Below are 24191 nucleotides of genomic sequence, written 5' to 3' on the forward strand. Positions count from 1 at the left end.
ATTCAGGCCAAGTAGTACAGGTGTGAACTTGTGAGCTATTTCGCTGCATTGCTTAGAGGAACTCTTGCAGACACTTACTTTAAACCTGTCTTGTACTGCTTGAGCTTAACCTGGTCCCTTGGCGATTTAAGCTATATTTGACATAAACTGGAATGAAATTGATTTCCATTCACCCACACTGAAACTCACTCAACACACAGCATTACTTAGAACATTCTCGTTGAATGTTTTGCCTGAAGCATTTTAGGTTTTCCGTTGTTGTTACTGTAATACCGAGCAGAGATTTATGGTGTACTCCAAGATGATGATTGAATGTATCTGTGCTTCAAGACCCAATCATGTAAGCAGGAATTAAAAAGGATATATTTTAAAGAGGAATACAAACTTCACATCAGTTTCAACAGTTATCAGGAAATCTTTAAAGCTTGCAGCAGAGCTATGTTTATTTTATTTATTTTAATATCCAGATGTACTCAAGGTAAGAAATTGGATGAAGAAATCTTTATGAAAGGGGAACCAGAAAAAAAGGACTTCCAAACTACCTGAACGATACATCTCTGGATATAATTAGGGTTTCTGTATTACTTGGTGCTAATCTCCATTCCTGCTTCTGGTCTGCGCTGTGTTAATTCTGTGTATGACAGTAAAGTGGTAAATTAGGATCATCATCACTTTATTTTGAGAAATGGAGACAACTGTTGTAGAATCCACCTTAAGTCCCTGCAGGAAGCCTTCAGGAAGTTTGTTTACCAAATGGACACTAAAATGTGGGTTGGTTTTTCTGCAGTTTTTCTCTTGTTGAGCAAAGCTTTGATTCAGTGCCTTCCTTCCATTTGTAATCAGATTCAATTCAGAGGGCAGCTCTCATTGCACAAACTCTTGGAAATGAGAGATCCTGAACATCAGTGTGTTGTCAGGGCCAAAGCAACATGCAGTCACCTGCCAAAGTCAGACATGTGCAGCGTTCTACTCTCTCAGCATGTGTCATGTCCACCCCACTCCCACAGAGAGGAGGATGCTTGCTGAAAGTGGAAGTGTTGGAGCAGCAGGGCCACCCGTCCCTTCTCCAGGAGACCTGCCCATGCAATTGGTTTTGAGGTGGCTCCAACTATGTCAAATCACTTTTTTATCATCACTCCACACCAAGCAGCAGATGCAGCAAGATGTTGCGTCTCATTTTCCTCTGCCAAGACTTCCTCCCAATGAGGGACAAAAAGTCTCCATGGTATTAAACTAACAAACAGTTATTCTGTTTTTCTGATGAGCAAAGATGCTTAGGTAAGATAAGGGCAAACTGGAGCCCAGGATAAAGAGCAGGTTTGGAGACAGAGCATCTCCCTGTGTGATGACCACACCGTCCTGCTGACATCTCCCAAACCTGGGCCGTGCTACTTGAGTTCAGCTGAGTTCCTGGAGCTCAGACATCTATACCTGGGAGGCCTCCCTGCAGACATCAGCTGGAAGCTGTGAATGCAGCCAGTGGTGTACCAGTGGGGTTGTGTGTTACTATACAGCAATTACTATGGAAATGGGCATTTTGGAAAGCAAAGAACCACAACCACTTTCTATTTTATCAAGTTTACTTTCTAAACATATTGTTTGTCTCCAGTTCAAAATGTTCTTTGCAGAGGTTCTCAGAATACATCTCCCATCACCATTTCTCAGCAACTTTGGCAGCAACTGTATTGTAAGAGCAGCAACTTTCATATGGTATGAATTAGATTTGTTTTTTTGCTAGAGGCTATTGGGAGCAATTCTATTCCCTCCCATTTTTACATGTACAATTTTAAGAGCTGTGCTCTCTCTTTGATGAGTCAAAACCCCTGAACTTTTGAACCACCTGCACTCATGCCAAAAGCATGTATTGCCAGATCTGTTTCTCCTGAGCCTCTCTGACCACAGATCCCAAAAGCAGGTGTTCCTGTCCCATGTCAAGCTATTCATACACTACAAGCTGTAAAACGTGAGTCTGAAGGCAAGTTTCTGAGTGTAGATTGGAACTGACCTTAGACAAAGTAACTGCTATATAAAATCAAGTACAGAATGTATGTGTCAGGAGCTATCTGGCTCTCTGGTTAGATCAAAGATGCAAGTGTCAGATCTGACCACAAACTCAAGTGGATGTAGCCGCAGGTCGATTCAAACTTGGAGCCAAATTCTGTGAAATGAAATGGGAGAAAATTGAGGACATTCCATGCTAGACCTGGATAAGCGTAAAGGAATCAGTTAGACTTGCTAACCAGAGAAGTCTGAATTGGAAGCACTGAAAAGGTAAAATCACAAGAAACTGTAATGCATGGGGGGCTACCAGTGACAAGCTGTTGCAGTCTGGACCTTATTCATGAATAAGTGCAGTACTTCGAAGTACTGCATCTCTACTTCACAGTGTAAGCTCCAGAAAGCCATGAGAAATCAGGATTCCTCCCTAGTGAAAAAGGAGTTTGCCAAAGCTTTTGTTTCCCCACTGCTAATGTGATATTCTTCAAATGATCTGAGTGGGATGATCTCTTGGGCCACCCTGTTCTGCCAGAGCTCATGGAGGTGGGTTACTGCATTTTGACCATCGCACCACCACTCATATAGCCTGGGACCAGGGGGAAGGTTAGAAAGCCCTCCTGACTGAATGAAGTTCCTGAAACTGAAGAAGGGAAGAAGAGGGCAGGAAGATATATATTGCAGCTCAGACTGTGTTCAGTTTTTGGTTGAGAAATCTGTTTAAAGGAGCCAGAATGGAGAAAATTATTAGCAGTGTGGCTTGGTTGCAAGTCATAGCCTCTGGACAGGACAGCAATAAAAAGCCTGGAGAAGTCTAATGGCACTTAGTACATACTCAGTGAGAGGAGAAGGAAGTATTTCAAACCTTTCCACATCCAGCTGGCTGCCTGTTTGCTCCATTACCACAAAGTTGTCAATCCTTCAGTATTATGTTAGTTGATTTTTGGCCGAGTGAGCATGCAGCCTTCATGTGTAGCTCTCTAATGCTTCCTGCAAAGCAAGCAGGTCTATCAAAATGTTCTTTTCAATGGGTTACATCTTCACAGTTCCCAGGAAAGTTGTGGCACCAATGGAACAAGAAGGATTTATTGCCATCCACATATAAACCCATAGGTGGTGCAAAGCCCAGTACACCAAAATCCAGAGGTAACTGAAAAAACACTTTCAGGTCTGTTGGCACAAGGATAAAATGAAGTCATGCCCTTGCTGTTGTCTTGAGGTCGAAGAAGACACTATCCCAATAGTACTTTCTCTGGCCAAATTTGTTGTTATATTTCTACATCTGGTAGCCATGGGCTTACAAGTCTGAAGCCAGTGATCAAGGTTTAGTTGCCTGTTCTAAAGCATTTTGAGGTTTTCTTTCACTCATTGCACTCTCAGACTGAAAGGAAAACTCATCAAGAAGGGAGAAATGACTGCTGACACCAATCAAACCTTTGCATGATCCTCTCTGGAGTAAAATGGATGGTTTTTGCATATCTTGTCATGCAAAATCCTTTCACAAGACCAGAAACACCTTCCTCTTACAGGCAAAAATCAACAGAACTAATTCTAGAGCCCTAAGTTACTGCTGCCAGGGGCTGTGCACCTGTTTGCATCAGATCGGAGCTCAGCCTGACACTGGGAAGGAGCCCCGAAGAAAGAGCAGTTTGCAAATTCGTTGCTTTTCTGATTGCAGCTGATTGCTCAGTTCTGCAGAGGGTTTTCAAAAGGTCACGGTATGTAGCAGAGTGACTCACCACAGCCTCAGCCCTTGGAGCGTTAGCAGTTGGAGCAGCACCCAGCGTGTTGTTTTCCAGAATATTAATGTTAGCAAAAGGAAAAAAAGACGCTCAATGTTTTTAAGGATTCGGTTTTGTAAAAGACATCTGGTTTGAACGATTGTGTTACCTAATGCATATCTCAATCTTCTGTGAGCTGGTATTTCACTACATGCGCTGGCTAAGCAGCGGCTCCCTTCCTTTGTTTGGATTTTCTTCCTGTGTGCCTTCACTGTTGCCTCTTTCTTAGTGAACTGTACCTTTCCAGAAGTTTAAGTGTTCCCCCTGTATGGACTCCTTAAAAATCCTCCACCTCCTCCCAGCTGCTCCTTTCCCTTTGCCTGTGATTTCGAGATGGTGTAGAAGGGTTGGGAAATATGACCTAATTGAATCTACGAACAGATAAGCTGTCTTCCAAGAAGTCCTTTTGTGCAGAGGCAGCAAGCAGCTGGTTTCCCTGCCTTAGAGATGAACACAAAGCGACTCTTAGCTTTAAAGAAGGGGCTGGTTTCCTCCTCTCCTAAGATGCAACAACCCACAGAAATTGTCATCAAGCCAATAGCACGTGGCCTTCCTGGCACTGCAGGGAAGTGGTCAAGTACTGGAGGAAGCTATGTCTTTCAAAGGCAGGAGATGATAACTTGATGCTTGCTTTCTTCCTGCTTGTTGCATTTTAGGACTGACATCACCTTTGTGGTCTCACCACTGATGCGTCTGGCATGTGGGACTGCAGCTTTCTTGATCCTCAGGATGTTCCGCAGACCAGGATATCCTAAAATAGATCTGATCACAGTTGCTGACTTTCTGATCCCTGCATCTGCTGAGATTGTGACCTGCAAGCCCTGTCTTACTTCCCTTTTTCACAACAGGACCTGTCCTCACCAAATGGTGCCCTGAGTGCATCTCCAGGCATATTGTTTAGGGTCACCTGGGATACAGGAGGCTACGCACATGGTGGGGATGTGGCTGGTTGCCATGGGAAAGTGACCTCATTGTCCTGCTCCATGCTCTACACCTAGTCCCTCTGAGCTACGGCATAAAGCATGCCAGCTGAAATGCCGGCCCACGGTCAGGCCTCCTCTGTTTTCATTATACCCATGGAGAAGGAAGGAAGGAAGGAGAAAAGCTTGCTGTTTTTTTGTTACATCGTTGATAATTAACATACCACAATGCTGTTACAGGTCCCAATAAAAATAAAAAGTCTTTGCAGTGATAATGAGATATTCATGCACGGCAGCTCCAGAGTATAAACTAAACTTTTATGGTATATGCTAGCTACGGTAAATGAAGCGAAACTGGGCTAAATTCATTACGTCCCATCTCAGCCACATCTCACAAATAACATGCCTTGAACATTTTCATCACAAAGTCCATTTCCTCTTGTTGCCAGCCGTAGTTAAGCTACACTGAATATTCTCCCTGCAGAGATGGCAGAACCTGAGTGTGATACAGGACAGCGGTAAACATTCGTTAAGCAATTAATATAACCTGCTTGCAAGGAGTACCCAGTAGTCTCAGTGTAGGAAATAGCATCTCGTGCCTTCTGCTGCTGTCAGAGAACAGGGAGTTCTGCAATGGCAACACCTCCCATGCTGCAGCACCAGAGGGTGGGTCATGGTGGACTCAGGTGAGGAAACTGAGGCATGCAGGGTAGGAATGGGAGAGGAAGGGTACCAGCCTGGTGGTTGCATCTGAGAGGTTTGTGGTGTTTCCCATCTCAGCTTTTTTGTGGATTTCCTGGGGTTTGGGAGCAGGGTGGTGTTCAAGTTCATTTTCCAGCTGAATTTACAGCACAAAGCCTGGAATCTTCTGTACCTTTTTTTCCTAAAGTGTCTTGCAAACTGAAAAGTGTTGACTAAAAGGTTGTCTCATTTGGTGCTGTTTTCATTAGATAAACGTAGACATTTCTTGCTGATAATACTTGCACCAATTCAGAATTAATCATAGCATAATAGAAGCTGGTAGATATGGTTGTTAATTCTCTATTGAGTCTGCATCCCCATGTTTATTCTCATTTGTTCTGATAAGGTCCATTGTCTCTAATATTGCTTCGTAAAGGGTAAGAAATAAATCAACGGTATTTAGCTTTTCTAACCATCTGGTCTGGCATGCATCCCAAAATCAATTTTTAAGTTGAGCACAGTTCATGTATTTTTGCCTTGTAACAGAGGATGTCTCCGGGGAGAGAAGGGAAGGAGAAGTTCCTACTAATCTCACCCCGGGGATTAATCACTTTCATAGACATCACACTTTAAACTCTACAGGTTTTTGTTGCTGTCATAGCTTCAGTTGTCGGGCTGTGCTTTCACAAGGCACCAATAGGAACCTTTCCCTTTGTCTTGAAGGGATTAGTTCTTTGAACAGCAATGCATTATTTTGAAGGATAAAAGCACTTGGTTTGGACGTGGAGTTTAGTTGCTTCAGTGGCACTCAGATACTGTTAATCTTCAACATGTGTATACACTATAACACACTTCGAGTCATTATAAAACCATCCTGTGGAGTTAAGCCAATTGTTTTTAAGAGGTGTTGTTAATGTAATGAAATTTAATGCGTTTGGGAGCTACTGTATTGCCACAGATGGGAAATACATCTTGTAAACTATAAATTTTTAAAAATTATTTAGCATTGTCATTGCTATATGGGGCCATGTGGCACCGAGCACAAGATAATTCCACAGTTTTCATTAAAACACACAATAATGAGATACTTCAAGTCCACAGACGATATTTTCAGGAACTATTATAATAATTAGAAAGGAAAATGGGTTTAATAAAAGTTGTAAATGATGATGACCAGCCAGACCTTGTCCCTTCCTGCAAACCCCATCTGCATTGCACATCTGGGCATGGGAAGCAATGAGTAACAGTAGTTCATCTCCACTACCCTGGCCCAGAAGAGAAGGCATGCATGTGTTGAGGTTGCTTTGGGACACAGCAGTGACAAATAACCTTAAGGAAGATGAATCCAAAGGAAAACACATAAATGTTTTTCCAGTCAGTCCTCAACTCCTGGCAACCTGCTGCAGGATGAGGGGGGCTCATTCCCACAAAGCTATGGAGACTGCTTACTTTGCCATGCTGATACAAAAGGATTTGAGCAGAAGTGACAATTGAGAGCCAATATTCATTAGGGCAGACAGGACAGAAGTTAATGGTCAGAGTGGAAAACATGAAGTTACAATTGTGATCTATTACTTAATAAGGGCTGTACTCAGATCTACTTGTACCAAGCAGTGAGATCTGTAGGTGCAACTGATCCTTGCATGCTTATAAAACCACTGTGTTGAATAACCACTCTGCTAGCTCCAACAGCTGGCAGATCTGTTGGTCACAAGGGTCTTGCAAGTCGAGAGAAGTTACAGTCCCAACTCACAGCTGATGGAGAAACATTTGCAAGATTCAGAGTATTCCACTTGGAGATCCCACATGCAGCAGCTGTGTGCTGGAGTGCTGTTCATCTGGGTGGAGAAGCACAGGGTGTCTGTGCTCAGCCTGCAGTTTGCTATCATTCTGAGCAGCGCTTTAGGTGGTGCTTTCAGCTGAGCTCTGCCCTCCCCTTCTTGGAGAGCAGCCCCCTCACTAGGATTGGGAAAACAAAAACAGAGCTATGGTAACCCACTGAATTCTGGCCGTGGTGCGGATGGGCCCCCAGCGAGGGCTGACACGAGGGAGATGTGCTGGAGCTGTCTTTTGCAGTGAGTGCCCTGTTGCAGCCCAACCCTGCTCCAGCATCACCTTTTGGGTGGTCTGTTGGCAACTGACCTAAATTGAGGCTGAGCAAAGAGAGCAAGCAGCTGCCCCACCGCTGTTGCTCTGTTTTCAGCGTGGATCGAGCCTCCCTAATCCCCTCGGATTTTGTATCTACCAAAACAGCTTGGGCCCATCAGTAAATTGCAGTGGCATATGGTCCAGGTTTATGAGTAATCTGGCACACGCTTAAGGCAAGGAGGGACGTCATCCTTCAGCAAATACAGAAAATATTGTGGGGCTTTTTTATGACTGTATTTAATATAGTTGATGAGAAAGCTGTGAGAAATGTTTACCATTTAAGTCGGTCCTATTTAACTTCAGCTGTGGGTTGAAGCAGCTACGTAACGAGAAACAAACAGAAATAAAAGTGGTCTCATTGTCCCACAGGCATTATGCCAATGGCTGCTACCCTTACGAGTGCATTTGCAGCCAAGAGAGCAAGTTGTCCCTTGGTGTGACTAGACAGAGTGATCCATTGGTGACTTGCAAAAGTCATCTATATACAGGTGACCAGGTTCCTCTAGATCTGGCATACATTAGAAGGCACGGACTCATTCCTGGGAGGAAGGATCAGAGTCCAGTTTGGGCCTGATTGTAGTGACCTTGATGAGAGGGAATGGCCTCAAGTTGAGCCAGGGGAGATTCAGGTCGGATATTAGGAAACCTTTATTCTCAGAAAGATCAGGGAGGCATTGGCACAGGCTGGGAGTGGGGGAGTCACCATCCACAGAGTGTTCAAGGACCAGGAGATATGGCACTGAGGGATGTGGTCAGTAGGCATGGTGGGGATGGACTGGGGGTTGGACTTGGTGACCTTAGTATTCTTTTCCAACCTTAATTATTCTATTATTTATCCCTCCATCTCTTGCAATGGCATTACTTTTCACTTCAGCTTAGGCCCATAGGTGGTGGCTCCTTGCTCTTCCACTACACTCACCTCAGGCTCAGGCTCCCATCCTGCTGAGATCATGATCTTCCTTTCCCTCATCCCAAACATGCATATTTCCTCTGCATGTTTGGGCTCCAGGAGACCTCTCATTTGCCAGCTCTTTCCTAATGCTGCAACACTACGCAATGCTTTGGCAATGTCAGATGTTTTCCAGGGGCTGCGCAGGGTGTAGTGATGGTACAAGGCAGCTCTGAGCTGTGGCTGCTCCATGGGCTTCACTGGGAGCAGACGAAGCTGCAGGGAAATGTCTCAGATGGAAGGGAACAAAGGGGATGGGCATTTGGTGGTGATCAGAAGAAAAAGACGCTTCTCAAGTAATGAAAACAAAATGGCCTGAAAATAAATATCTCTGTATCATTTTGTTATGTACGAGAAACACAGCAGTACTATGTTTCCCTTTCTGAGGAGAAGCTTTCACCTCTGTGGTTCTAAAGCTTGAAAAGCAAATTGCAGAGGCAGAGAAATCAGCCTTTCAGCTGACTTACGCGGGCTGGATTGGACACAAACATTGTGTGTCAAATAATATTGCCCTGCAAAATGAAATAGATTTTAAAAAAGGAACTTTTGGTGCTTACCAGATGGTCTGCTCAGAGGAAATTGAAGTAGCAAAGCCACTCCATCAGCTGGTTTGATTTAGTTACAGATACAGAAATGTTAGTGGCTAGTTTCAGAGAAGTCCTGTGGTCCATATGTTTGTCACTTTGCAGAGAATTACCACATAGCTTGGTTTAGAGGAACCGGGGGCGCTTGACGTGATCTTTTTATATCATGAACACAGAAATATGCTCCAACTAGAGGGGCCTCAGCTCAGCACCTACATCTGCTTTTCCTGCAGAAAACAGAGGGGCTTGATGTGTACATCCCAGGTAGACTGGGGCAAGAGAAGGTCTCAAATGTAGGGTCTCTCCATTACAGCAAGGATGCTCTGACTGGCACAAGGATAAAAGCTGTAGAAGTGCACTACAGACTGGGTCATTCTGTGCACAGCAGTATTTTACATGTTAACATGGAGTTTTTCAAACCATACTCATCGAGGGAGAAAGCAAACTTTGCATGGATTGGCAAGTGCAGCCAGGGCAGAACTGTGGGATGTTCTGGGAAGGACCAAGGAGAAGCTGAAGGGAAGAACAGGATTTTCTGACCTACTTCTTGCAGACAGAAAAAATAGCAACAGAGCTTGGATGGGATTTGTGATATGCTGTGCCCACTGCGTCCTCCTTAAAAACTGATTACTGAAATCCAAAAGGCTTCACAGTGAGTGCAGTGACCCTCAGCTGCCATCAGGCTCTGCACCAACTTTCCCTGTGTAGTAGCAGGTAGGTGACACAGAGAACACACAAATCATCAAGAATCTGTCCCTCAGGGTTTCTAACAGCAAAATGGACTGTCGGGAAGCCACTGTTAATTGCCATTAAATAGCTGAACTGATGTGGTTTGAAATGAGCATCAAAGAGGAGTGCAATGATGCCTAATTTGAAAAATAAAATAAAATGCCTTTTCTGGAATGTATTTACCTCTGTTGGCTGAAAGCAAAACTTGCAAAATGATCAGTCTCTGAAAGACATTTTCTTTACCAAAATCTTCTTGGTCAGAGCTGCATGATGGACTTTGTTCTGATTGTAACATGATTATATAAACTGTAAAAATCTCTCAGCCTTTCCCCCTGCAGATGCTCCATGCTTGTCACCCTCCACTGGACTCTCTCTAGAAGTTCCCTGTCTTTCTTGAGCTGGGGAGCCCAGAACTGGGCACGGTGCTCCAGATGTGGTCACCAGGGCAAAGGACAGAGGGAAGAACATCTCTCTCACTGTGCTGGCAATGCTCTTTCCAGGGCACCCCAAGATACCACTGCCCCACTTGGCCACAAGGGTACACTGCTGTCTCATGGCCAACCTGCTGTCCACCGGGACACCCAGGTCCTTCTCCACAGAGTTCCTCACCTGTAGGTCAGCCTCCAACCTGTACTGATGTGTGCAGTTGTTCCTTGCCACATACAGGACCCTACATTTTCCCTTGTTGAACTTCATGGGGTTTCTCTTCACCCAACTATCCAATCTGTGCAGGTCAATAACTAGTCTTGACTATCAAAGGTGGTGGAGTGAAAAGTCTCTGGACTTTTCTTCTTCTGCTTCATGGAGCACTTATCACCTTATCAGTCGTTGACTTTGCAAAACACTAAATATCTTGTGGCTCACACTTAGGGGAAACAGATTAACCACGTCTGGCTAAAATGTGACACAAGCAGTGATATTAAGTGCCAGCTGTGGCCAGCAACCTCTTGGCTCTTAGACCTGCAACCCCATCTCATTCATTTGTTTCTAAGGCAAATTGCTGGAGCTCCAAGCAGGAGGCTGAAGTTTCCTCTAGTCCTTGGGAAGCCAAGGGCATCTGCTCACTGTTCTAATTTTAAGCACATGATGACAGGATCTTCACATGCTTGGTTACTCTTTCTGATTCTATGGTTGCTTCCTTCAATCAGGGACACAGCCCCACCTTGCCCTCCTTTCTTGACAGTGTCTTTCTTGAATAGCAGCCAGTGAGCTCCTTCTACCCTTGTGTGTTTGATGTGAGGGTGACAATGGCATCACATAGGCCTTTTATTTTTATTATTATTTTATTGCCAGAGGATGTGTGCTTTTATTCTAAAGATGAACTCATTCCCATGTATTGAAGAATACACTCCTGTCTCTGATTCCTCTTCTCTGTCTCCTGAATCTGCTCTAGAAACTTGTCTTGACATCTAAACTGTATTTTCCAGACTCTTTTAATTTCACGCAGCTGCTCGTAACAAGTTTCATACACCACCAATCATACACCAGTACCAGCACTCAGAAGAAATCCTAGTGGCAAGACAGCATAACATTCATTGTCAGCAACTGCACCTAATGTATTGCAGTGATGCTCAGTGCCAGCAAGTTTTCTCCTTGGAAGGAGTAACAACATTAGGACAGAGCTTGTTGGCCATGGGCTGCCAGCACAGCCAGAGGTTGGCTTGTCCCCCACATTGTACCCCATTCTGCAGCAAGCCCCTGGACCAGGCCTGTGGGTCCACTTGGAGGAAGCAGCTCTAATGCACCACTACATGTGAGAAATCCACCTCTTGGCTGTGCCCAGAGCTAATGCAGGAGGGGGAAAGTGGCATTCCTCAAGTGTGGGGAATAGCTCTGGCCTTAAAGATACCTTCTCTACAGGTAGTATTGCATGGAAAAAAAGAAAAAGAAGGGAGAAAAAAACCACCAGATTTCTCATATTGTTGTCTCTCAGCCTATTCTTAGTAACCTTGATGTTCTGTTTTTATCTTGCGACTCCATGACTCAGGTTTATATCTGTGGTCATGCACGCATACAAAGCATGCTGCAGCAGGACTCACTCTGTATCCCTGAAAGCCGAAGGAGTTAAACCGCTTTCAAATGGGCCTATTCATGCTAATAAAGAGCCTTGGAAGTAGTCCAGCCAGCAGACACCTGGGTATTATCTGAGCATCTGACACCCCCAGAGAATCAGAGCCATGATGAGCTTTATAGACTAACAGAAATCTTGAAAAAGAAAGGAGGCTTTCCATAGAAAATGGATTTTCAGGGCCAGCTGAAGGACATGACGTTCAAGATCATTGCTTTAAAATAATTTTTGCTGCAGTTAATGTGAAGCAAAGAAGAAAAGAAAACCCAAGACAGTGAAAGGATAATTAATTCCGAGTTTGAACTGCAATTTGAAAGGGCTATATTGTGAAGTGACCCTTTACCAACTTCTATCTGAACTGGCACTTCTCATAAAACCCTCTTGCAGATGAAGTGTAGTGTTGTTTTACTTTAATGCCATATGTTTGTTCTCCCCTATCATTATGGAGTGTCCTTGAATCCCAACCTTACCTGGAAGAGCCAGATAATGTCTCAGCCTTTGCCACAGTGCAGCTCTCGCCTTACCAAACCCTGGCTTCCATTGGTCTTTTGTCATGGCAGTGGGCTTTCCCCTGAGCCTACCTATCAGAGAGCCCTTTTACCTTCTTTCTTTCTTCCCTCCTTCTCCTAGAGCAACCATAACCTGCACCTTTGCTGTGATGTTTGTGGTGCTGCTGCTACCACAGGTGTTTCACCCCAGAGAGCTTAATATCTCTGCAAAGCATCCACCTCTATGTGAGCCTACACTGAGCCATAACACTCCCTGGCTCTGTTCTCATCCACCTAGCGTGGCTCCTTCATTTCAAGCACATTTTGCACTAAATTTCCCCCGCAGCTTTTATAAGGAGGTGTTCCACAGGCAAAAGCCTGCACAGAATACAATGTTTATTGCTGGGTAATTCCTCTGTAATTTGAAAAATACCATATTTCTGGCCTACCTTCTTCTTCCTCAGCTTACAGAGAAGCAAAACAAAAACCATCAAGGCCAGGACTCTAATGAGATTCGCATCTTGGACATCATATTAGTACAATAATGCATTTCACACTGTTGTTTCCTAATTTGCCTAATCAAATAAAAGGAGATCAAGCATTACATAGCCCAGCCTCCCCGTTCCAACAAGGTAACACTGAACCCATCCGTTTTGCAGTTCAATTAATTTTCCCTCCGCAGGTTGGCTAAAGCACATAATTTAATCAGCATTTTGCAGTTCCGTCAATAGATACAAAACATTCAGGGTGTTGACAATACCCTGAGCAGCTGTCTCGAGTACTAAGGAATTGTTGAGAGCATGGATAATGTGGAGAGGTTTTTGGAAGGAGTAAAAGCACTATGGGATGCTGGATATGAGATGCTTTCTGGATGCCTCAGGGATGCGTGTTTGTTACTTTAGTATTTTGCTGCCTTGTTGACAAAATGCTTTGCTGTAGCACTGTAGTCAGTCCAGACAGGTACACCCAGACTGTCAGAAGCCTGTAAGTTTGGGTATTAGGAAACATTTCTTCTCAGGAAGAGTGATGATGCAGTGGCACAGGCTGCCCAGGGAGGTGGTGGAGTCACCATCCCTGGAGGTGTTCATGAACCACAGAGATGTGGCACTGAGGGATGTGGTCAGTGGGCATGGGTATAGACTTCAACAAGTCCCAGCAGCAACGTGGAAGGTATCAAAACCAGCTGAGCTCACCCCTATGGATTCCATTTGGAGAAAATCAGCTCATTTACAAAATAAGGCAGAAAAAAACAAGTGGGGGAAAAAAAAAAGAAGAAGAAAAAAGTGTGAATTAAATAATATGACTTTGGTGCAAACAAGTAGATCAACCGTTTGCTTTTCCATAGGATGCAGAGCCATCCTTGCAATGCAGTAAGAATCATTGCAAATTTACTGCCAAGACCTAAAAAAATCATCAAATAGAGGCGGTTTCTTGTATCCAAAGTCCCTCATTATATTAAAAAAATTATTGCAGCAGAAAATTTACAAGTGCATCACAGGACCCACTTGTACTGTTAAACAGATGGCACCTACACAAGACCCAAAAATATATAACAATTTTAATTGAGCCAATGCGAAACAGATTTGTGAAATAAAATAGTACATGCCAGGTCTAATAAGGCTCTTACTAGAAATTTTGACATAAAGTAATTTTGTAACAGCTCAAGAGGTATTTTAAAAATGCTCATTAGCAAATGTAACATTTACTTCTCCTGCTTACTGTCATCTCTTTAGTTTTTGATAGGTGTGTTCCTACCTGCTTTAGTTTTTTTCCCCTCTTGGTATAATTTTTCCACCTCTTTGTGACATCTGATGTTTCCTATTGTAATGATACCATTTTCACATTCAGCTCCTTGGGCTGGGTCCTTTTCTCCTTGCTGGAGACAACAGCAAGACCCACTGACCTCCTTTAGCAGTCTCATGAATAGAAATAATACTGAAGTTTGCTTTCCACTGCAATGCAATGAACCCATTACTTACTCTGCTGATGGTATATAACAGCCCAAAAGTTTTGTCTCCCTCTGCCATTGCGCTCCTTCTCCCAGTTCCTTGTGTTCAGTGAACTAGCTACTGTAGGCATATGCTTGCTGCAGGACATCCAGACAGCTTCTCAGGGGATGGGGCAGGTTCAGCAGCATGGAAGAGGCAAGGGTAGGAAGGGCAGAGTCAAGCCCTACTTTCCTACACCGTGACTTTTAGCTGCCCAAATCCTATTCCTCTTGTGAGCGAGAAGTTCCAGTGAGCTAAAATCTGAAGACAGATGGTGATGGCACCTTCATTGCTTCCCAATGAGCTAGAAAAAAAGAAAACCATTTTGCAGAAGACCAACATTATTTTAGCCATGAGGTAGCAGTCAATAAGCGCAGATAAAATGTGTGTTTTTCCCATCTGGAAAAATATCATTGACAGTGCTCAATTTCTTTACCCATCCCTACAGGTGAGATTGTGGTGAATAAAAGAGAGACTCAGCCAGGTGCAGGAGGACTGCATTTTGTCCAAAGTGACAGAACACAAAACCCTCCGCTTCCTTTCCACACGCGGGGAGGATAAGCTGGAGGTGCAACTTCGCTACCGGTGGCTTCCTCTTGTTTGATTTAATATGTCAACATGATTTGAATTGTAAAGACATGCTTAAAAGTGAAAACAATGAGCAGTGCAGTCTGATGTCACCACTAATTTCATAGAGACCAGATAACTGTGTATTCATAGTCCTTCAAAATCACGGGTAAGAGATGTACACATGACTTGCATGAGGTGCCTCTCAACAAGACCGGTAATTCTAATGGTATCCTCAGCCTCAAATAAAATAAATAAATAAATAGATAAATAAAGTCAGGATTCCAACCACAGTGTGTACATTATAACGCCTGAATATGTTGACACTGAGTAACTATCAGCATGTGAAATATGCAGAGTTGTGATGTCGCATTAAGGACAGTGAAATGAGGATAAATGTGGCATGGTGATTTCCTGCAGGAAAAATACTGGTGTGAATGGAGAGCAGGCAGCCCGGGTTCTCGTGCCGTGTTTCTGACTCTAAACGAACCCGCATCATGGCACTGAACAAAATTTCTTACTTTCTACCTTAAGAACATTAGCCAGATGTGTCTCCCTTTGTTTAAGCCCAGTGGATTAATGCTTGGTGAAAGCCATAGTTCTTGTTAAATTAAAAACCAACTAAAAGGAATCATTTAAAAATTTGTTTTCCTTTTATTTCACATTAACTCCAACCAATTAAATTGCCCTACTATCAATATGTATTAATTAAAACCAGCCTTGTCATATTTAGGCTCTTCTGCTGTCCACGGTACTGTTTCCATTTATATAAATCCTGCTTTATCTTTGTTGTAACTGAGCTCTCAAAGGCTGCCTGGTGCTAATTTCTATGCGTTTTGCACATTGCTCTACAGGAGAAAACATTTCATCAACGTGCAGTTCTTGTTGGAGACATTCTGATCTGTGGGGAAGTGTGTGTTCTGCTTCCTAGCATGGTCAAGTAGAAGAAGCATCAGTAAATCCCTTAAAAAATCATAGATTACTACAAAGTGCTGCTTTTGCCTCATGTAGATGCAGTTCTGTTTCAGCAACTCGCCTGTGAGCAGCACTTGCAGGCACTGAGTGTTACCAGGGAATCAAGCATAAAGACAGTGAGACCATCAACTTCCCATTTCCCTCCTATTTCAGACTTTTCTGCATCCCTCATCCTGCATCTGAAACACGTTTCAATGTAGCCGATGGAATCTCTGTGAGAATCCACATATATGGTTTTTATTTCCCTTCCTCTGAAATTGATGCTCCCTAGTTGCTGTGGCTCTCCCAGTACATTGCCGTATGCTGTCAGCACACTGTGTAAGCAAGGTGTGTGCCACTTACCGAGCTGTACTGCAGTAAACTTTGTAATTCAGGTCTGTGCAATACAAGGCATGTGAAATAATATACTACTCACTGTGAAACTTGTTCCAAAGGTGTAGCATGTTTTGCATGGGAAATTGCGTATATTGTAGTTCTCTGCAGAGACCAAACAGGGGTGTCCCAGGCTCTGGTTATAGGAACCAAACCATAACGCAGCACACCAGGGCCAGTGTGCATGCATCTGTACAGCCTATCATCAGTGTGAGAGTCTGCTTGTCAGGCTCACCTTATCTGGGGTGGGAGCCCCATGTTCATGGGTGCTCATGCTTATGGAAAGCAGCACACCTTACTGGGAAGCAACACTCCGAACATAAGCTTTTCCTCCCATCATTTTCTGAGAGACCTGAAGTCTCCTAAACCACTCAAGGGTTGAAACAACTACTGCCTGTAGTTGCTCTCCATGTGTATTTTGAGGGTTGCCTTGACACAAAAATAAGATACTGAAATAAGAGGAGGCATCTTCTTACAGCATCTATTCAGACTGGGGATGTTTCTTCAAAGTAGAAAGTTTCCTGGGTTGCTCTAATGCTGATTCATTTTTTGAAGACAGTTAGGTTTGGTTGGGCAGGCTTAAAGAGATTCAACAAGCATCTTTTCATAAGGAGATACCCAAGGTACGAAACAGTGGAATGTATGAAATACTGCATTAAGCCCACCAATGATGTTCTTCTCAAACATTTTGAGCTACCATGCCAAGAAAGACTTACCTTGTGTCATTTTGAATCAGTGGATTTTAAGCCATGATTACCCGGTGCCTCTTGCCCCCCAAATTATTTGTGACAGATATTCCGCACTGTATAATAATGAAACTCTTAAGGTGTTCTCTTCAGCTAAATGAAAACTGTAACATAGAGTAATATCATGCCAATTAAAAGGGGAAATCAATGTAGATACCTGAAATACGTTTTTGCTCGGTATCAGCTGCTCAGTGAAAAACTGAGCATCCCGCAGTTTCTAATGAATAAAGATAGACAGCTATAGAGAAAAAGATTATGAGTGGATTTATATTTCTGAGGCTCAGTTTTTCCCAGATATTCTTTGAGAGACAGCAGATACATGTGAGGAAAAAAATCCTCTTCATCTGCATGTTTTTCTATTATGCAACACACTGCTCAGAATGCAGGCTGACAATTCCAGAGATAACTCAAAAGAAGTGTAGTGTTTACATTAAAAATGGAGGAAAAAGAAGTAAAAGTGAGAAGGGTTGTTTTTAACTTCATCTGACAAGACCTGTGTTTCAGCCCAGGCTGCTCCAGCATTGTGAGTAGAAGTGCCGAGCCTCCTGTGTCTTAACAAACCTCCTCAGCTTTGGTTCTCCATCTCACGTTTGGCTGCAGGACACCCAGAAGCTTAGTCAATGGCTTGAAGTAAGCCAAAGTCTTGTTGGTGGTTGGGTTTCATGGGTAAGACTAACTTTTGTAAGCTTCTGCGCTGGCCGTTCTGAGCTGTGGGCCATTTGTGTCAGAGCTGCAGTAATGTTGGGTACAGTGGTGAAGACCCAGCATTGCAGGCACCTCATCTCTGTGTGTGGACTTCTGATGGTGCATACTGTGTTACCAGAGTCTGATGTGTTGTACAGAACCGTGGGACAATCAGAAGCCCTTGATTTGAGCTGTGACCAGTTTTTCTAGCACACCACGCGATGCCACAGGTTAGACCACCACAGATAGATGGTCTGTCTGCCGAAGTTGGTGGCTGCATGACTGGCCAGGTGAAGATGGCTCTTGTGTAGAGAACATGGAACTGGGGGAAGAAGAAGAAATGCTCACAGACTTAGGTAATCACTTTATTTATAGCGTAATGTGCACACATGGTTGTTGATGATGAGGCTACCAGTGACATAAATAAACTCAAGCAAAAGATGTAAGCGAGTGGATATACATGAAGGCTTCTTTGGGCAGTGCCACAAATTTGGACATCGACCAAAAGAATTATTTATGTCCCTTGTGATTTCAATGAAGAGCACAAAGGAGATAATTAGACCAGGATGCTTCGCATTGCTCTTTCCATCTTGCACACATTCATGCCCACCAAATGTGAAATGTTCGCCTTTTCCCCTCAAACGTGATGGTTGTTGAACTTATTTTTAGTGTCATTTGATAAGCCTCCCTGCTCGCAGAGAGACATCCCACTGACCCAGCCACTGGTCATTGTCTATACCAGTTCCCATCAAAGCAGGCGCGCTTTGTCAGGTTTCGACTCGAATATCCATTTTGCATCTGAAGTACAGTATCGAAAGTGACTGGATCATTTGAGCCTTTTTCTTCAGCTGCTCCCTCCTTCCTCCCCCACAGTGTTTCCGCTCACGCTAACATAATTTGGCATCATCGACGTGACACGACACTGGTTTTTCTAAAAAATTATAATACATACATTGTCGATGTTTTATGATGGCCGGCGCTCCCGTAAATTTAATTTCTAAATTGATGGAAGGAGGTCTTTTTCCATTGCTGAATCTTAACCAATGCTCAGTACCCCCTCGAAAACCGAGTAATGCACATACAGTAATAGGTCATTCAATGTCAAAAAGCATAAAAAAGATGAGCAAAATCTTCACAGGCTGCTGCTTGCTGTTGCCTTTAATTATATTAATTAAACTTTGAAATTCTCATGCAAAGAGAGTTGCTGGCTTGTGACGCTGAAGAGCCCTTGGAGATTCGGGGGGGAAAAAAACCCTGAGATACCAGCTTAGTGGCTACTGCTTTTTTCATCTAAAAAATAATAATAATAATAATACATAAGCCTACTACTGCTAGGTATGTTTATAGATGATGATGTTTTATGCGCTACTGAACTTTGAATGCAGGAAGGGGGAAAACACCACCAGCCACAGTGTCAAGGTCTTGAAGCATCAGTCCCTCAAACTCCGCTCAAGATCTCTGGTTACAGGCTGTCTTCCTGTGCAATAACGCTCTATTAATTTTCTTCCTGTCCCGGGTGCATAATGAAAGAAAGGTGTCTTCAAAAACTAAAGGGCAAAGTCTTGCTCGCTACCAATACCTTGAGGCATCCTGTCTACATTTTGTCATGCGTGTGCACTTTTCAGTGTTAGAATGACAAGATTTCCAGTCAGAAGGTTCCCGTAAGGCACAATGCAATGGGAGACTCGGAAGGATTTTGTGATCTGACATCGCTGTAAGGCAGTGAACTCTTGCGTTTGCTGAGCCTGGTGGGAAGCTTTATCCTCCGCCCATGGCGAACAGTCCCTATTTACATAACACGTGCCATCTTTGCATCTGAGAAACTCTGCATCTCCCCTAAAAGCACATTATGTCCTGAGAATTCGCAGTCCTTAAAAAAGTAATGAAAATAGAAAAACATTATTATCTTTGGTTGTCTGTGCTCTCCCTTTTATGTTCTATAAAGCAGAGGCATAGGAGTCAATGCTTCTTGTCACTGTTGCAAGTCACGGAGTAGGAATGTACGGTGGAGGAACACGAGAGCTTGGTGCAGTGATGCTGGATCCTGGAAGGGGGAATGCAGAAACCTTCTGAGTTCGGGCTGAAGGTGCTCCAAGAAATGCGGGGAAGTGCTCAGTTCTCTCTGCTTGTTTGGAAAGTGGCAATGTGGCTGTATTTCCTCCTTGTATCCTCTTCTCCTCCTCTACTGTGACTGAACCCGGGTGAAATTTATACATCGGCCCTGAGGGGGGAAAAGAGAGAAGCTTTTATTGGTTGATGAAGTAATGAATGCAACCAAGACTTTCAAACGTTGAATATTACATGCTAAAGAAAGGCTGTAATTTAAATTCAGATGTTTGTGAAGATAACATACCCATGGCAAACATTTTAAGAATTAATGGAAATTATCCAGAGTAAGGAACTACATTTGACTTACAAATTTAGGATGATAGGGAAGCAGTGATGACACTGAAGACACACTTTGAATACTCTTGAGTTCTTCTATGAGGATAATATATGAATGTGACATTCTCACTAACTGCTGGGAGCAAACTCAAACTTATCCAAGCACTTGGTAAAGGGAGATCATCCACTGAGCCAAATCCTTCTTCACCATAGTGTAGATCAGTGTGACTGTTAGCAGAAATACTGCTGATTTAAAATTGTGTTTTATTAGCTAAAACCCAGCTCTGCATCCACAGGCTGCGTTCTGATGCACTTAGAATTGCTGTGCTCCAAAGGGAAAAGTGGTTTCTTGTGGTGTTGCACCTTAGCAAGTGCCTTTCTCCCATACGTGGGTTCAGATGAATTTTGACAGCTTTTGGTGTGGCTGAATGTGAGACAAATCCACCAGTTAAAATAATAAGCCCTTTTTATTGACTTGGGACAAGCACTGAAAAAGAGCCAGTTTTCAGAGCTTGGGTAAAGGCCAAAACTCTACAATGATCATCTGTTTTGAGGTCAAGTGTGCCCTCAAAAGTATAGCTCCTCACTCTGAACAGCTCTCCTGTGCACAGCAACAATACGTTTCCTTCTGCAATGGCACAGGATGGCTGACATTGACTGAGCCTTCTCCGGACAGAGTAAGCCATTCTCCAAGGCATCACACGGAAGTGTTAAGTGCTGTAAGGTTAGTGAACACCTATGGAATGTTTTGTTCCATGGTTCATAGTTAATTTGTAAGTATCTGAGTGGGGTTAAATACAGAAGATAATGCCATAAACAAACAAAATAAGGCCTGAATTTCCTACTACTTTCAATTTCTTATTTTGAGCTAGTGGTTTTACCAGTAACCATGGAAAGCAATGACACAGAGTGATGGTTGGTTGCTCTCATACGCACCTGCCCCTGACTAGCACGAAAGGGGCAGTGTATCCCAGATCAGCTCCAGGACCGTATGCACAATGCATCAAAGGATCTTTTTTAGTAATGCCCCTCTAATAATTTTACTTCCTGTCAACTCTATAATAGAGAACTGGTGGATAGCTGGATTGGGTCATGGTGGTAACTTCAGATGGATTACAGATGCAGAAGAGATGCTAAGAGACAACCCAGGAGCACTAAGAGATTCACTTAAAGGCAAAGTATGAAGTCATGCCACATCTTCATGTACTTTTATATTTCCTTGCAGCACTAGCAATTCTGACAACAAAGTTAACATTAATTGCATACTCATAGCAAGGACCTTACTTCCAAGATGATACTGTAATGCAAAAGCAAAACATGGCAAACTATCTGTAGAGAGCAAGTGATGGAGGAGCTTCAGTATTTCTCCAGTGGTGTAAATGAACACTGCAGTTTACCCATTCTGCTTTCATTTGGAACTTTCTCACAATTCTTTACAGATAATTACCTGTGCATCCACTTATATGAATTGTAAACAAACGATTTTACTATTAATCATTTTGGTGTTTACATTCAGCTTTTGTTTTGAAGGCATCTGAGTCACTCAATACTTTACCTGAGATCTAAATTGATCCCTAAATTAAAAATACGTTTATCAAGGCCTGACAGCATGCACTGATTCATTGCGGTGTGTTAAGGGGCTGGGTGGATTTTTAGCTCTTTAAAATGCTGTTAATGAGGTATGTAAGATTAAAGGGGCAAACTAACCCCTTAATTCTAGGGACGACCACGTCCTGTGGCTACAGGAAGGATTCCCAGTTGAAGAATCACTTACAGAAAATTGGGGAGAACCTGCAACTTGCAGTCTTGCACTGAATTGCTGTAAACGTGTTCTGTGCCAGCTTATAGCCAAGGGAAGGAGGTTTGGGGAAGAAATTTCTGTTGTGCTGTGTTGTGTTTTGCCTTTCTATCTGGGGTAGAATTGCTGCCAGTCTGAAGTAGGTATGTGATTTACAATAAGATTGTTAGTGCTGGTGGGAGTGCCAGCATCTTTGGTTCCTTGTTCTGTACAGCCTGTGTACTGTACACATTTTTCTGCATGCAATGTGATGCTCACAACAGACAGAGCTGAAATCAGGATGTTGGGAAACACACTGAAAGCACTAATTAATGAGAAGGTCAGGACCACCACAGTGTCATTAACAGAACAGCAAATATTGCAGGCTGGCATAGGAGAGAGCAGCTTTCGCATTTAGGTAATGGGATGTGACAAGGTGCGTGGCTTCACAATACCTGCACGTGAAATACATTAGGAAGTAGCATTCAAGCCAATGTAAAGGGCTTTGAGCTCTCATCATGCTGGCAATTTAACACAATCACCATATATTACTTTGATATTATTATTTCTCCGGAAAAATAGAGAAATGCCTGTCAACAAGCCTCTCTCTTGCTGTCCCTTTATTGCTACAACTCAGCTAATATTCCGTGCTGCCCCAGAACTGATTTATTACCTACAAAGCACCCTTAACTGCAGAATCTTAAAGCACCTCAAAAATGCAAAAGCTACCAAACTCCCCGTGCTGTCAGTATCAGACAAGAATAGATGACAAAGACAAATAAAGCAGTATGTGTGAGGAAATTTTAAACTGTTCCCATTATAGATAAGTAAACTGAAGAAGTGAAGAAAAAATGGTATTCAATTCTGCTAAGGATTTGTCACTCCAAGCCAGTAAGAACTGCAGGTTTTCATCAGCTGCAGATCTGAGTTTATGTGGTATAACCAGCATCACTGTCTCTGTGCAAGTTGGCTTCAGGAAGAAGATCCAGACTTGTGTGAGTGTTTCTCTAAACAAATTCAGATCTTCCTATGCAGCAGTATTTACCTCAGCTTTTAGTAGAAGAATATTGCATTTCTATTCTGATCAATCTGAACTTCACAAAGAGGATTATTTACTCGACTAGAGGTGCTGTTTAGACCCATCTGTCCAGTTCTGTCCTTCAGAAAACACACTTGTGCTATGTAACTAATGCAACCTGTGAATGACCAACCTAGCAGCATTACTAGCCAGTTTGGTGATTTAATGTCACACTCACACACTCACGTCCCTGTTCTCCATTAAACAATCAATACAAGCCATTTGAATTCACTTATATCATGCCTTGTAAACCACTGGATCATAAACCTTAACAATACCAACATGTCGTCAGTATAAAATTGAACTAATTTAATATTTTAGGGCTAGAGTAATTAAAAAACTGAGTTACACAAGCGTTCTGTGATCTTCATGTGGAATCTGGGAGTTGTCTCAGAGGAAAAGCACCTACTTATGACCTGCTTGAAGATGCACTGCAGGTACTATGGGAGTACAGTATGGCAGGTTTGGGGTTGTTTTTTGTTTTTGTTTTTTTTTTTTTACAGGAGAGAGATCTACAGCTACAGTTTTATCTAAGAAGGAATATTTTTATGTTACAGTGAAATCATTTATTACTTGGTTGATTATCTTGGTTGCACAGTAAGTTAAATTCAGTAAGATAAAGTCCTTGCAGGGCATACTATTTCAAAGGAAGGGGAGTCTCTCCTGTTAGACTGCAGGATGGCTCCTCATGTGCAAAAACAAAAAATCCAAGAGGTATTTGCAGGAAGACCATGTTCCTCCTGCACTGTGACCTTCTGTGTAGCTCTTCTGGAGCAGCACACTCAGCATTTGGAGGAGGATGCCTCTTGGACTGCAGTGTGCTCCGAGCCTGGAACTCATCTGTTGATGTTGGCTAAATAGGTATGAGAAGCACTTTAATTTGTATGTGTGAATGCAGGAGCAAACATGTGTCGCGTTCCAACTGTCCGTAACCTAACACTAGGCTCTCTGCTGGAGGAAGTAGGGGAACTCTGCAGGCTCCTTGGAGCTGTGCCCATGTCCTACACTGCCAGGGTTGGCCTTCTGCATTCACAACATTGCACGGATATTCACAACCGAGCTCCTCCGTAACTGAGGGAGTCAGAGAGGTTCTGTCCCTCTCCTGCATTTTTTCAAACTAAGCTACAGACTTACCCTTTGCAAGATGTACACACATAAAACTTTATGTCCAACTCAAACTTACAAAAAGGACTATTGGGTTTAGGGGTATTTTTGCTTTGTTTTTTCCTTGTTTGGGGTGGGAAGGCACCATAGGGTAGTGCTGGGGGGCAGCTGG

The 24191-nt window shown here is 43.1% G+C and overlaps 1 protein-coding gene and 1 long non-coding RNA gene across 5 annotated transcripts in view; one reads left to right on the plus strand and one right to left on the minus strand.

Moving 5' to 3' along the window:
* Positions 1–24191, plus strand: part of LOC107313474 — an 86827-nt gene that overhangs the window by 15561 nt on the left and 47075 nt on the right. The gene's annotated exons all lie outside the window — the stretch shown is intronic.
* ANTXR2 (ANTXR cell adhesion molecule 2) overlaps positions 18025–24191 on the minus strand; it is a 97325-nt gene continuing 91158 nt past the window's right edge. The window contains exon 17 of the mRNA XM_015861775.2: positions 18025–19896. Coding sequence (XP_015717261.1) covers positions 19858–19896 — 39 coding nt within the window. The 3' untranslated portion in view covers positions 18025–19857. The remainder of the gene's footprint in view (positions 19897–24191) is intronic.

The sequence above is a fragment of the Coturnix japonica genome, chromosome 4 (genome assembly GCF_001577835.2).
Source record: "Coturnix japonica isolate 7356 chromosome 4, Coturnix japonica 2.1, whole genome shotgun sequence".
Classification (NCBI taxonomy): domain Eukaryota; kingdom Metazoa; phylum Chordata; class Aves; order Galliformes; family Phasianidae; genus Coturnix; species Coturnix japonica.